The sequence below is a fragment of the Gymnogyps californianus genome, chromosome 4, assembly GCF_018139145.2.
Source record: "Gymnogyps californianus isolate 813 chromosome 4, ASM1813914v2, whole genome shotgun sequence".
Lineage (NCBI taxonomy): Eukaryota > Metazoa > Chordata > Aves > Accipitriformes > Cathartidae > Gymnogyps > Gymnogyps californianus.
The window spans coordinates 44,372,246-44,385,626 of record NC_059474.1 but is presented as its reverse complement, the minus strand read 5'-3'; the positions used below and the strand labels follow the sequence as shown (position 1 = coordinate 44,385,626).

Sequence of the window (13,381 nt, the reverse complement as noted above, 5' to 3'; positions counted from 1 at the left end):
CTGGACTGAATCCTTGGTGCACTGCCCAGTAAAACAAAAAGTTATTTAAAAATCACAGTTCTTCGTGCCAGCTGAGATCAAAAAAGGTAAATGTCAGGCCAAAGAGTTATTGCAGCATGTTTGTGAGAAAATTACTTCTCTGTCCTTTGAAAAGTACAGTTAAGTAAGAGGAATTCTCATTATCCATATGTAATGCTAGAAAAAATAACTGTATAAATAACCTTCACTCTGAAATGGAAGCACTAGGGAAGCTGAGAATTTCAAACTGTATCAATGAGTCATCTTGTTTTGCCTGCTGTGGGCAGTGCATTTTCCACTGAGTGTGGGATTACCCTTTCTTATTTGGCTGCCTGATGGGCAACTACACTTTCCAGCATCTAGATGACAGCAGAGATGTTGGGACTGGTAAATCCATGTTGTTGCTTCATTGTTATAGTCACCTTTACTATATAGTTCTTTGAAAATTAGCGGTTCTTGTATTTTTAATTTTTTTTAAAGAACTTTTGTTGGCACGCAGTCTCACCAGCTAAGGCAGTCCAGAGGGTTTGTAGAGCTGAGCCATATTAATCTTCCTCATTTGAGTGGCCCTGTTAATCTTTGTGCAGATAGTGTTCATTTAAATTATTTTTACATAAGTCAGGGAATAAAATTTATCTGATCTTCTGATTCCACTAGGCATATATCCCACCTTTTATGACTGAAGTCTATGACCTGAGTCGGATTATGTTTACCTGTACTGGAATTTGACTCTATCAACAAATAGATTAACAATGACAAAAAGTAATTGGAAGATTTCTCCTGAAATACAATTGCTCCCAGATTTGCTCTTCGAATCCTCTTCTCTTCTTTTCCTTTTTTTTTCTTTTTTTTTTTTTTTTTAAAATAGATATATTTTTTTCTGTTGGGGGAGTGCTTCAAAACAAAGGTAGCCTGGAATTTTTAACCAAATGTATTTTAGTCTAAAGTCATTGTTTTTTTCAAAACTGAAACTATGTACAAGGAATTTTCTTTTCTTTTGAGAATGGATGTTGAGAACATCTCTGGCTTTCCATTTCACCAGGAGATTTCTTAGTGTTTTCCTGTGCCTATGTGCCTGTCTTAGCAATTTTTCTGGCGTTTTCTCAACTCTGGCATTTTCTCAAACCCATTCAAATTCTGGGTTTCCTTCAAGGCCTTCAGGAGCCGATGGTGTCTTTCATTCTCCTATAAGCAATGCATTTTTCTGTAAATCCCATTTATTTATGCTTTTTTTGCATTTGCTAACATTTTGCATATTTCTTCTCATCCACATGTAATATCAATCTTGTGAAATTTTAATGCTGCAGTAAATAAGGTTTACAGGATCAGTCCAGTTACAACTAAACTCACTGAGAGTCCTTTCATTAACTTGAGGAGATTTTCTACCCTTGTAGTAGGAAGAATAAGAGACTATTGCAAGTGTAATAGATCTTTGTATGGCATTGTTCCCAGATGACAGTACCACGACATCTTAAAACCTGAGGTACAGATAAGCAAAGCACATTTTATACTAGTTCTTTTTCATTGGTTGCCAAATGCCTTAACACTAGTTATCGTTTCTCAAAAACACAATACTTACCTGTTAGTTTATATATAGGTATAACGATTTAATCCCTTAATATAATAATATTGATAATAATAATGGCATCACTTGCAGTAGTAGTACACTCAAAATAAATGAATCTGGTAGAATGGCCACCTTTCAAATTGTTTTGTTGAAAATCAATAGCACTTTGTAAGTTGGTTGATTTTTATAGTCTTAGGAAGTTTAGCAAATTACTGCTATACAAAATTTATTTTTAGCTGTTGTCTTCTGCCAAAAATAGAGTGATTCTCAGAAAAGAAACTAACAATTCACCTCAAAGAGAATTTGGTACGTGTTACTGAGAGCTGCACTTGGCCTGTGAAAAATCATAATTTCCATATTGCTCTGTAGAACATGGAAACATGGAAAAAACAGACGTTAATTAAAAGTCTTGAGTAGTGAAATGACCACAGGCATGTGTGGGGAAAATGCACAATTGCTTCACTGATATTAGTGGGCTTTGGACCAGGTCACTTCTTTCCACATTAGAGTGCAATATGATTTTTACCGAGATAACAAGGCAGATTTTGTTTCAAATGGGAATATGATGTCATGTCTTTAAACTTTATTATTTAGATTAATGAAAATTTGGAATTGGTATTACAGTGTCAAAAACTTATCAGTGCTCAGGTAGACACATGCCTGACTGCATTAGCTGCAAACATACAATTGCCATTGAAGTCAGCAATAGGTGGTTGCATCCCAGATCTTCATGACTTTTCTCACTCATTTCCCAAACTCTGGCCCAAAGCAATTCCTGAGCAAACAGCTAAGAAATTACAGTAAATGGTAATATGGATTGTGCCAGAGAAGTGAGTGGGAGAAAATTACGTATGTAAATGCTTGAAGAATTGGAAAGTTGGAAAGAAGACAGACAAATTTTGTGTGTAAGTGCCATATTTTGATGCCATTAAAATAAAATATAATCAAACCGTGTTTCCCCAATTTTCCCTCTTACATAAAAGAAGCAGAAATACTAATGTGCTAAATGAAAGCTCCTTAGTCTGTGGTGGTTACTGGGCTTAGTGTTGGTCATAATGCACAATTAGAGCAGAGTACCAGCAGCCACTTCTACTAACTGTGCAGCTTACATGCAAGAAAAACTCTGTCCGGAGATAAGAAATGGATTTTTCTGGGTTTGGTTTGGTTTTGGCCTCTTTGTCATTTTAACAGAATTTGGATGCGCTGAATTAAATTTGAGGCTTCTCCAACCCCTTCTCCCTGACTGTGGTCCCGCCCCCATCCCTAAACCTACCTCAAGATTCAGCCACTTAGTTTGAACAATAGTTTTCTTAGAGGAATTATTTTTGAATGCTTGGATTTAGTTAATTCTTTTATAACTAAGACGCTGTATTACTTGAGTAACGTGAAGTAATCCTGCAGTAAAATGACCCAGATCAAGAGGGGTTTTAATTCTGTTGGGAAAGATACTCTCTCAATAAAGACAGGCATCATAAATTATCTAGGCTCCAGATAGGATCATATTTGGGCTGCTACTGCTTTCTTCTTTGGTGCAATTCCCACTCTGACTCTGTAAATACTATTATGTAAAAAGCACAAGGCTTGCTACCCAAGCAGAAATGCACACATGTCCACTCGCATATTAGTCTATGTTTGGATGTCATCTGGCAGGACATTTAAATGAGATGGTTGTTCTGGTTTCAGTAGGTTTCTCCATCAGTACGGCAAAGATCCACTCATTGATCCAGAAAGTCAAAAAAAGACACCTGAAATCAAGAATCGTGCAATAGAAACTAGACACATCAGCTGCAGAAAAATAATAATTTTTTTTTTTGTCATCTGTTCTATTGGCTACTTAAGAGCTGATAATTTTAGAAGTGTGTTTGGATCTAATTCTACAGATGCCCCAAACTCTTAATGCACTGTAATTTTTTACAGTTACCCTGCAACGTCAGTCGGTGGTGACAAATGCAAAATTTTGCACTGTGTTGAGGATAAAGGAAGAAAATAAAATACTGATCATCACCTGAAATAGCACAGGTTGATAATGTCTAAAAATCTTATTCATATTAATAAAAATTGATCTTTTCAATATTTCAAAATCAATTAATATTTCTGACCTGTTTAGTTCTTGAACCATTAATCTTGCATACTTGAGTGTACTTGAGAAAAGAGGACTTTACCTGAGCTCAGAGTAGGAATTCAACAGAACATTAGGAAGCTTAGAGGTGAGTGTGTCTTTTTTAGTTACTTTTTTCCAGTTAGATTGTTGTGTCCTGTGTAACATCTTAACAATTTTTTCTTTTAGAAAACAAGTATAGTTAAAAACAGTCCAGTGACGCTCGTTCATGTTCCTGATGTTTGAACTCTAAACAGAGAATCCTAACCTTAACTTTGAAAAATTTCTGTTCTGTTTATTATCTGATTGGATATTTGATATTTGTGGTCAAGTTCAAGTAGGTCACTTCAAAAATAATTTTTTACAGATTGAAAGACATGATAACTGTGCATATGACTACTTGGAAATCCGAGATGGAACGAATGAGAACAGTCCTTTAATTGGTCACTTTTGTGGCTATGACAAGCCGGAAGACATTAGATCTACCTCTAATACTCTGTGGATGAAGTTTGTTTCTGATGGAACTGTTAACAAAGCAGGATTTGCAGCTAACTTTTTTAAAGGTAAATGTTAAAGCATATTTTGGGAGCTGTGACCTGCTTATCACTTGTTTTTGTACTAGAAAAATTGTAACAGGATATTAAAAATATTTCTCAATCTATTTTTACTAATATCAGTTCTGTACTGTCTCCAGCATATTTTTTACCTGGGCAAACAATTTTATCAAAACAAAACAGTAGAGGTATTTGAATGTCCTTGTAAAATATGTCCAAAGAATGAAGGAACATATTCAGTGCAACTTCATACTCTCTTCAGGTTCAAATAATCAGCTTAGTTTTGAAACACCTTTGAAACATATGATCTTGTAAAAAATGGCTTTTTTGACATTGTGTTACCAAATATAAAGTTAAATGGTATAATCACAAATGGGTCTTTTCTGTTAAGGTTTTTTTCTTTTGTCTAAATGTAGTTTTTCTAATTTGTTTGCTGCATTAGGCTGCTTTATCAGTTTATTACTTTCTGTGAGCAAGAAAAAAAAAAAAGCTGAGAAATTATAGTGACCAACAACCTCACAGTCGTCTTCCAGTTTTGGGGGGTGTGTGGGGGTGTGTGATACAACTGCAGCTATACCTGCAGCATTTGGTGCATGGCGAGCGTGTAATTCCTAACCTGTGCTGCCCATGGCACAGTGAAAGCCACTAGCAGTGGTGTGGCCATGGTGACACCCAAAATACAGGTCACGCCACGAGGAGAACATTTTTGCTGTTTTGAAAAGCCACAAACTGGGGCTTTTCTCACCCTAACTGTTAGTTTTCACTGTAGACAATTACAACCTTGAAGGCTGTAGACATGAGAGTGGGACTTCTGTCTTATTCCTAAGAAATTACTTGTCCTGGTGTAAGGAAACAGTATTTCAACATCTGAGGAATATTTTAACAATGAATCTCGTGGGTATACTTCAGAGCTAGCAGAGATAATACATTATTCCTTTCCCTCCCCCATCCCTGATGCATTTTGTTCCCTTTAATATCAGTAGAATGAAAACCTGGGATTTGAGGATTCTGTTAATCTGTTTTTGAGTATGAATTTGGGATAATGCACAAATTGATTCCGTGGGAGATAAAGTGCCCTTCAAGTGACCCTGCTGTGGATTTTCAATCTTTCTTTCAATACTTTATACAACCTTTAGATTACAGCTGCCTGAATTATTGTATGCTGCCCACAAAGTGCTTATAAATTAGATCTGCAACTGTCAGTAGGTATTGTTGTAAAAAAACCCACCCAAACCCCACAAAGGACAAATTTTTATTTTCTCCATTGCAGGTCTCCTTAGCAAATCCTCTAGTCAGCAACCACAGTGTGTTATGTAGTGCACTTTATAATGGCATGTATACAGCTTTCTGGGTTGATATTGATCCAGCAATTACAACTGAGGAAGGTAATTATTTAACACGTTTTTGCATTCTTCCCTGTCTTGGCAGAGGAAGATGAATGTGCCAAACCTGACAATGGTGGCTGTGAGCAGCGCTGCGTAAATACTCTGGGCAGTTACCAGTGCGCCTGTGATCCTGGCTATGAACTTGGTCCTGACAAAAAGAGTTGTGAAGGTACAGTGTGTTGCTGTGTTATGGGCTCTTAAAGCTCACAGAGTGCCATTGCTTGAATGAAATGGTACACCTTTCATATGCTCTGTCCTAGAAGTGTGAGATCTGTGGAACCCAACCTGGAAAACCAGTGCTCCCTTTTAAGTAGTGGTGCCAGACTAATGGCTATCCACAGTAGTCATGTTCATCCGATGTCTGTCACTGATTTAGCTTTACAGGTTTTGCTGTTAGTGAATTGGGAACGATGCAAAGCAGGACTTCGTACCTTTCCAAACCACTTATTACATTATTCATACTCATTAAAGCAAAGTCTCCCACCATGCATAAGGAGACAATTATCAGCAGAGCAATGTGCCACTGTCTCAGAATTGGGGTATTTAACAATCCCTCTGACCACCTCTGACTGGGGTGTGACTGGGAAGCTGGCAGGTTTGAAGAGCAGGATCCTTTATTCTAGCTCAAAGCTCAGAGAAATCCTCCCCACTCCCAGTCAGATTGTGGAGTTTTCTTGCTGGAAACAAATTCTACTTTTCAGGGTGAGCAAAGCATGTTCAAATAATCATTCAGAGAAATAAAAATCTGATAAGTGGAAGTCTGTGTAAACATAGGATTGGACTGAGATAAGCTTTTGCATTCTATACATATTTCATATCAAAGGAAAGAAGCAAAAGCTCTTGATCATTATGCACTAATTATTGTTTGATTTTTATTCATAAACACCAGTAAATTCAGGGATAGCATAAATTATTCTTAGTTCATCTGTTTAAGTAGCGAATGGAGTTTGAAAATTGGAGTGCTCAGAGTTATGGTCTTCTTCTGATGCAATTCACTGGTCTCTGGCCTTTGATCATCAGCCCAAATTTATGTAAGAAATTTGGTTTAGTCTTCCTGCTGACCCGAGTCAGAATATTAGGGAAGATTACCAGTCTTTCAGAAAACTCTTCCCTCTGCCTCTGAAAAATAGAGAAGGAATACCTCCCCGGCACCCAAACAAAAAAGCAACTCTGGCATAAGGAGAAGTCACTCAAAGTAGTGCAGTGCAGTGTGGAGCAAAAACCTTGAGCTAACCCTAAAAGTGTGTATGCATTTGTTCCACGTGGTGTAGCACCCACTGTATGTGGATACTACTTGGGACTGCTGAATTAAAATCACTGTGTAGTCACAGTGAGCATTACATCCTAGTTATAGTTTAGGAATTTCAGGGGTGACCTAGCTGTATTAATTCACACATGATCCCAGAGTAGAAGCCTCTAACTCAGAAACTCTGCCCAATGTTTCACTGCAGTGTTGACATGCACAGAAAATTGCTTCATGGTCATCTAATCCAAATCTCCCCCGCTGGCAGCATATTAGAAAGCTTTAAGATTTTTTTCAGTATTTCCACATTTCCCACCATTGCCTCAAGGAACAACGGAGTGATGTTGAAAAGCAGAAATTGAAAACTAGCCGTAATTGTCCTGACCCAGACTGGATCATTTGGGTGTACAGCTTGTGTCATCTGCGTGCAGTCTCTAAACCTGTGCCTGGTCTTTTTTACACACTGAGGTGTGACCCAGGGTCTTAGTCCCCCCACCCCAGTCAGATTACCTTTACGTATATACCAAGAAGTCTTCTGCATGGAAAGCCAGGTGCCAGGAGGAAGACTGGTGTGTGTCTGCGTTGGCCAAATGAGCGCTGACACAGAAACTGGAGAGTTCTCCCAGGTGTGTTAGATGAAGCAGATATAATGTGTGAGACCATCAGCTAGACAGGAATAGCCAATTTTTAAAGCAGTCAGTGTTAGCACAGAGCAGCTGGAAGAAGGTGGAGCTTCCCCCCATCAGCTCTTTAGAGGTTTGTGGATGATTTCCAGTCCTGTCACAGTGCTGTAAAGGTATCAATGCAGCAGAGCGTGATTGAGAACCCCTGCAAATCCCATTACTTTCCTTTTTTAAAAAAAAAAAAAAAAAAAAAAATTCCACAGATGGAAAAGATTAATGTGTTTATCCTTTGCTATCTGAACTGCATTCACAAACATAGTACAGCATTGTTCTGTTGTATGGAGGTGACTATTTGGCATATATTTAGAAATAATAGATATTTTCTTTATTACTTGAACATCTATACTTCAGCAAAAGTAATTGTGACTGAAGAGTACGTGACTGCTATCCCAAAGTGACCCTATCTAGTAGGTTGTGGGAGACATACACAGCTGTATGAGCTGAGACAGGTAGGGCTGATTCTGGATCAATAATCAAGAAGCGAAGCTGGGGAAATGTGAAGCGCATCTTAAGTAGCCCGTCTGTCAGAAGAGGGGTGGTCAAGGTCCGGGGGAGGGCAGTGAGGTCAGAGGACTTGCATGGGAAAGGCTGTGAGAGAATAACCAGAGTCTCTGGAGGGAAGGGAAAAGAATGAATATGATAACGCCTTGTGTAGTCCTGAAACTTATCTCTGTCCACAAACCTGCAAGCTGTTCAAGATAGGGGCTGTCTCTTTCTCTTTGTTTGCACCAAGCATGATAAAACAAGATTCTGATTAGTCTGTCCAGGCATTACAGCAGTATAAGTAATGAAAGAACTGAATCTGTTTATAGTAAAACACAGTTTCAGTCAAGAAATTATGCTCTCTCTTTTAATTTTACAGCTGCTTGCGGAGGACTCCTGACAAAGCTAAATGGGACTATAACCACACCAGGGTGGCCCAAAGAGTATCCTCCAAACAAAAACTGTGTGTGGCAGGTGGTTGCCCCAACGCAATACCGAATTTCAATGAAGTTTGAGTTTTTTGAGTTAGAAGGGAATGAAGTAAGTAACCGTGAACAAAGAGCTGCACAATCTGTTACACACTAAACAGTTTCATGAGCGTTCAAAAATAGATATTGTCTTATAAAACCTTTGCTGACCTTTCATACGCTGACAATAACCATAGATATTCTTGTTTTCGTTTTGGGACTGTTTCTGGATTCTTTCAAAACAAACATGGAGAGACTAGCTCTCTTTTACATATCATCTAAATGTATATGTATTACAAGAAATTTAAAAGAAATGTTCTCTGCTGAGTCTCAGCTGACTTTTTTTTATCAACAAAGTAAAACAGAGCAAATGGCTGAGGCATATTGGAAAGAATTCAAGAGAAGAAAATCTGGAGAAACCAAATCATCTTTACAGACTATGACTACAAAGAACACACATAAGCTGTGGTTAGTGACGGAGCGAGGGAGCATTTAAGTCACTTACAAGTATCTCATGGGGGGAATATTTTAAAAGGAACAGTACCAGAAATAAGGCACAATAGAACAACAGCAGTGTTTGAACTGGGCAGCCCCCGGAGGCAGGGGGGATCTCATCCCCAGGTCGGGGAGTGGGACAGGGCAGAGCCCTCCATGTGGTAAGGGCTGCTCCCTATAGCTTTAAACAAAGTGGTGGGAGTTGCAGTGTTTTTTGGGTGCGAATCAGTAAAATATGGGTTTCAACATCAACTTTTCAGCCTCTGTTCTGCTTCATAGGCACTGCTCTGTCATACCATTGAGTTCCCTTGCCACGCTCTGGCCATAATGTGCTGTAGCCATCAAGTGTATCTGGATGTTCTTCACATGACGTTAAGAACCCAAATCCCAGGACATTATTTCTGACTAAACAAATTTGTAGCAACATATTTGATATGAGGATGGGCCATGTTTTAGGCATGAGATCTGAAGTGGCAAAAGCTGGAGTTTAATTTCTAACTAAGAAACAACCCAGCCATGGCCTCTCCAAAATATCTCAAAATTGTTTCCAGAGGCAGCAATGTGAGATTTTTATTATTTTTTTTAAATAATTTGGGATGGGTTCTAGAGTCCATGAAATTCCAACTTTTAATGACTTATATGTTCCACTCATGTCCTGTTATCATTAGAAGAACTGCAAAAGGTGTAATAAAAACTTGCAAATCCCAAAGAATTAAAATTTTATTACCATTTGAACAAATCATAAAACATTTTTCCTGCACTTTCTTGGTACTTAAGCCAGATTTGCAAGGAAGACACCTGGGGTGTAATGAAGTTAAATCAGTTTTCTAAGGTCATACAAGACACATAACTTAAGCAGATATGAAAAATATACACATAATGTTTTTCAACATTTAGAACTTTGGTTTGATCCTCTCCTATGCTACTAAATCTCAGCTTTATACTATTAAATAGTAGTACTAAGAATGGTACCTGTGAAAATCAGAAGAAACATATAATATCTGGAACGTTCTAATATATTTTCTGAGTGCAGACATAAAATGTATACATTTAACAAATGCTCTAAATTCTTTTTTGTTACTCCATTTAGGACCAAGTTTAATATATCTTTTCTGATATTACAATTTTAATATTTTACATTTACATTTTACAATTTTAATTATACATATAACTTGTAAAATTTTTTAAATATATTGTAGTATGAAGGAAGTTAGACCTATGTGAAATTACATTTCATTTCTAATCTAAAGCTATGAAACCATCAAAACTTACCACTGACGTATTGCTGAAATTGCTGGGATTTATTAACGTTGTGAACTATATTTGAAAATCTCATGCATTACTATGAATTTATCTTACAATTAATATAAATCAGCATGTGGTAGTAACTCAAATTTTATGAATCTTTGTGTTCTTTATATTGTATAAAAGTAGTTTCAACTGAATTTGTCACTTTCCAACTCTGCAACATAGCAAAATCCTTCCAGTAACAAAGAAAGTTTAATCTACATCTAGAATGTATTCTATTAAAAAATAATTGGAAATGTTGACAATCATTTCATATTTCATAGGGAAAGAGAGCAACAAAGGCCAAAACATCTTTTTCTATAGTTCCCCTCCAGCTCCCCTAACATTTCTTTTTTGACTAGAAATTGCAGTTTATCAAATACAACTTGGATTTAATGGACAATCTAAGCTCTGTATGAATCCTCCTGGCCACTGTTTTCTCTTAAGCTATTAATTGCAGACAACTGGGACATTTTTGATTAAATGATTGATAGTTGAGCCTAAGAAGCTTAGAAGTTTTTGGGTAGAAGGCTTTAGGTTGACCAAGGGATTATGCATTGAAAGTATTATCATGAGTAGTAGGCCTTGCATAAGGCTTTTTTATTACATTATTTTACTTTATTTTTAACCTTTTAATGAAAATGACATGCATCAGCCTTCCAAATTATAGCTATGCTACCATAAAAGAAAGATGTATGGTTTCAATATTGCAGATTTATATATTTGTAAATAAATGAATATGTCTTAAATACATTATGGTAAAAACTTATCTTGTAAGTTTCTAAGTGAAAATTAATATTTTTTTTAAAATCTATGAGATAGAAACAGAACGTTTGTAGGTTCTGTGTATGTGGTTTATAGCACAAAGATAGGTATAATTTTTACGGTGCATATTTCTAGATTTTAGTCTAATGTCACTGGAATTTTTACTTTTTAGATTAAATGGAAATGTTACTAAGCATCTTGAAATTTAGATACTAAACACAGATTAGTATCTATCAAAATATAGTTTTGAATGTAATGCACAGTATAGCTATGCCTTAGTGACCTTAAAGAATTCTTACACAAAATCAGTGAACATTTGTAAGCATTTACAAATGTTTTCAGAGTCAGGGAAAAGTGAAAAAGAATTATGTTAATCTATTATTAATCAGAGTTCTTGCATTTATAAACAAATTTATGATTTTCTTTTGCTTAGCCAAAAAAAAAAAATTTTCTTTCTTTTCTCAGGTTTGCAAATACGATTATGTGGAGATTCGTAGTGGCCTTTCTTCTGATTCTAAACTACACGGTAAATTCTGCGGTACAGAAGTGCCTGAAGTTATCACCTCTCAGTATAACAACATGCGAATTGAGTTCAGATCTGACAACACTGTGTCAAAAAAAGGCTTCAAGGCACACTTCTTCTCAGGTAAAGAAAATTACTCTTGTGTACCTGTGAGTGCCTCTGAACATACACTGACTAGGTGGAATGAATACTATATTTTGGTATGAAAGTGAGTGGCCTTTTCCCTTATAGGTTTCCTGGTAGCTTTGAATTTGTTTTATTTATGTAAGCATAAACCGCTCTCCTGTCTTAAAATACTGTTCTGAATCGTAATGTCTGTAGAAAATATATGGAACGCATATATATATATTTAAAGAACAGCAGAGGCAAATAAACTTTGTGAGATACGGAGGAAAAAAGCAAATTTACTAAGTGTTCCTAAATTTCAATTAGATTTCTTTTATCCCAAGTTTTGTTGCTATTTTTTCAAATCCCAGTTGTAATGTGATATGAATTACATACTGTGTACACTTGTGGTTTTTTTGGTCAGGTCTCTTAATATTTTGCATTAGTTATGAAATTACCACTTTGTGCTGTAACATTTGTTTAACATTATGAGTACTTGCCAAACTTTGTACTTCTTAATGTTTTGCAGAAGAACAGAGTTTAAGACCTTGCTTTTGCGAAAACCTGTGTCTTTTTGGTTATGAGTGTAATTTCACTGAGGCAGATCAGAGCAATGGAAGTTTATGTCATCTGAGGACATGTATTGTTGAATAAAGATAGACAAGAGTGAAGCTGAAGATGTGAGGAAATATTTGCACAACAGTGGTCTCTGCAATTATCCATTGAGACTAGACTATAATAATCTGGCTGTGGCAGGATACCACCTGCTGTTAGTAGTGGAATTTTGCTTAGTATGTTTCTTGTGTGTTTACACACACACATATGCATAGGTATTTTATCTCGTGTAAAACAAAACAATGAAACAGTCCCGTCCACCCGCCTCCCCAAACTGAAAGTCATCCAGAAGCATTTGGAATTTGAATTCAGCCCCAAGTTTTTTTGATAGCAGTTAAAAATCAAATCTGGAAAATCCTGATTATGTTTAGCATGTAGCAAAATGTATTACCAGGCACTGTTATTAGCATTGTTTGCTAAAATATTCAAAAGCTGAAATGAAATGGTATTTCATTGGTTAGCTTTAATAACTGGTAACTTAACTATGACCAAGTAATAAGAATCAGTATATTGTATAAGTGATGTGGTTTGGAAAGTGAGGAAAATAACTGTCAAGACAAACAGTTTAGACTTTCAATGTTTTCTCATTACGACTGCTTTGATGTTTTTCTTAAGCAGTTATGAAAGATGAAAAAAGTGTTTCATCTCATACAAAGAAATTAACAAACATTTTACCTCTTCTAAAGTATATTATTTTTTCTAGTAATTGCATTTCTCTGGTCATCGTCTTTCAGATCCATCTTACATATAGTAGAACTTTTTAATTTTAAATTTATATTTTACATTAGGAAGTAGCTTTCAAGGTTTACTCAGTATTTGTAGTAAATATCTATATGCACATAACAGAGCTTCCTCCTAGAAATGCTTACACAACTAGTCATTTCATGTTGGCCTAGTAGTGCCAGCAGGAATTGTCACATATTTTGACTTTTTACAAGAATAAGTATTGGCAAGATCCAGTTCTAAAAATGGCCTCCAAATTAAGTTTGTTACATGTTTCAGGATCTATAAAGCTATGTCAGATAAGATTGGCAATGATAGTTTTGTAATTTGTAAATTCTGTAAGTTAGAAGTTCTGTTTTTTGGACATGCT

The 13,381-nt window shown here is 36.2% G+C and overlaps 1 protein-coding gene across 1 annotated transcript in view; it reads left to right on the top strand.

The window, feature by feature from the left end:
* Positions 1 to 13,381, top strand: part of TLL1 (tolloid like 1) — a 139,388-nt gene that overhangs the window by 106,351 nt on the left and 19,656 nt on the right. Inside the window, exons 13-16 of the mRNA XM_050895765.1 lie at positions 4,051 to 4,246; positions 5,666 to 5,791; positions 8,411 to 8,571; positions 11,511 to 11,691. Of these exons, the coding sequence (XP_050751722.1) occupies positions 4,051 to 4,246; positions 5,666 to 5,791; positions 8,411 to 8,571; positions 11,511 to 11,691 (664 nt within the window). The remainder of the gene's footprint in view (positions 1 to 4,050; positions 4,247 to 5,665; positions 5,792 to 8,410; positions 8,572 to 11,510; positions 11,692 to 13,381) is intronic.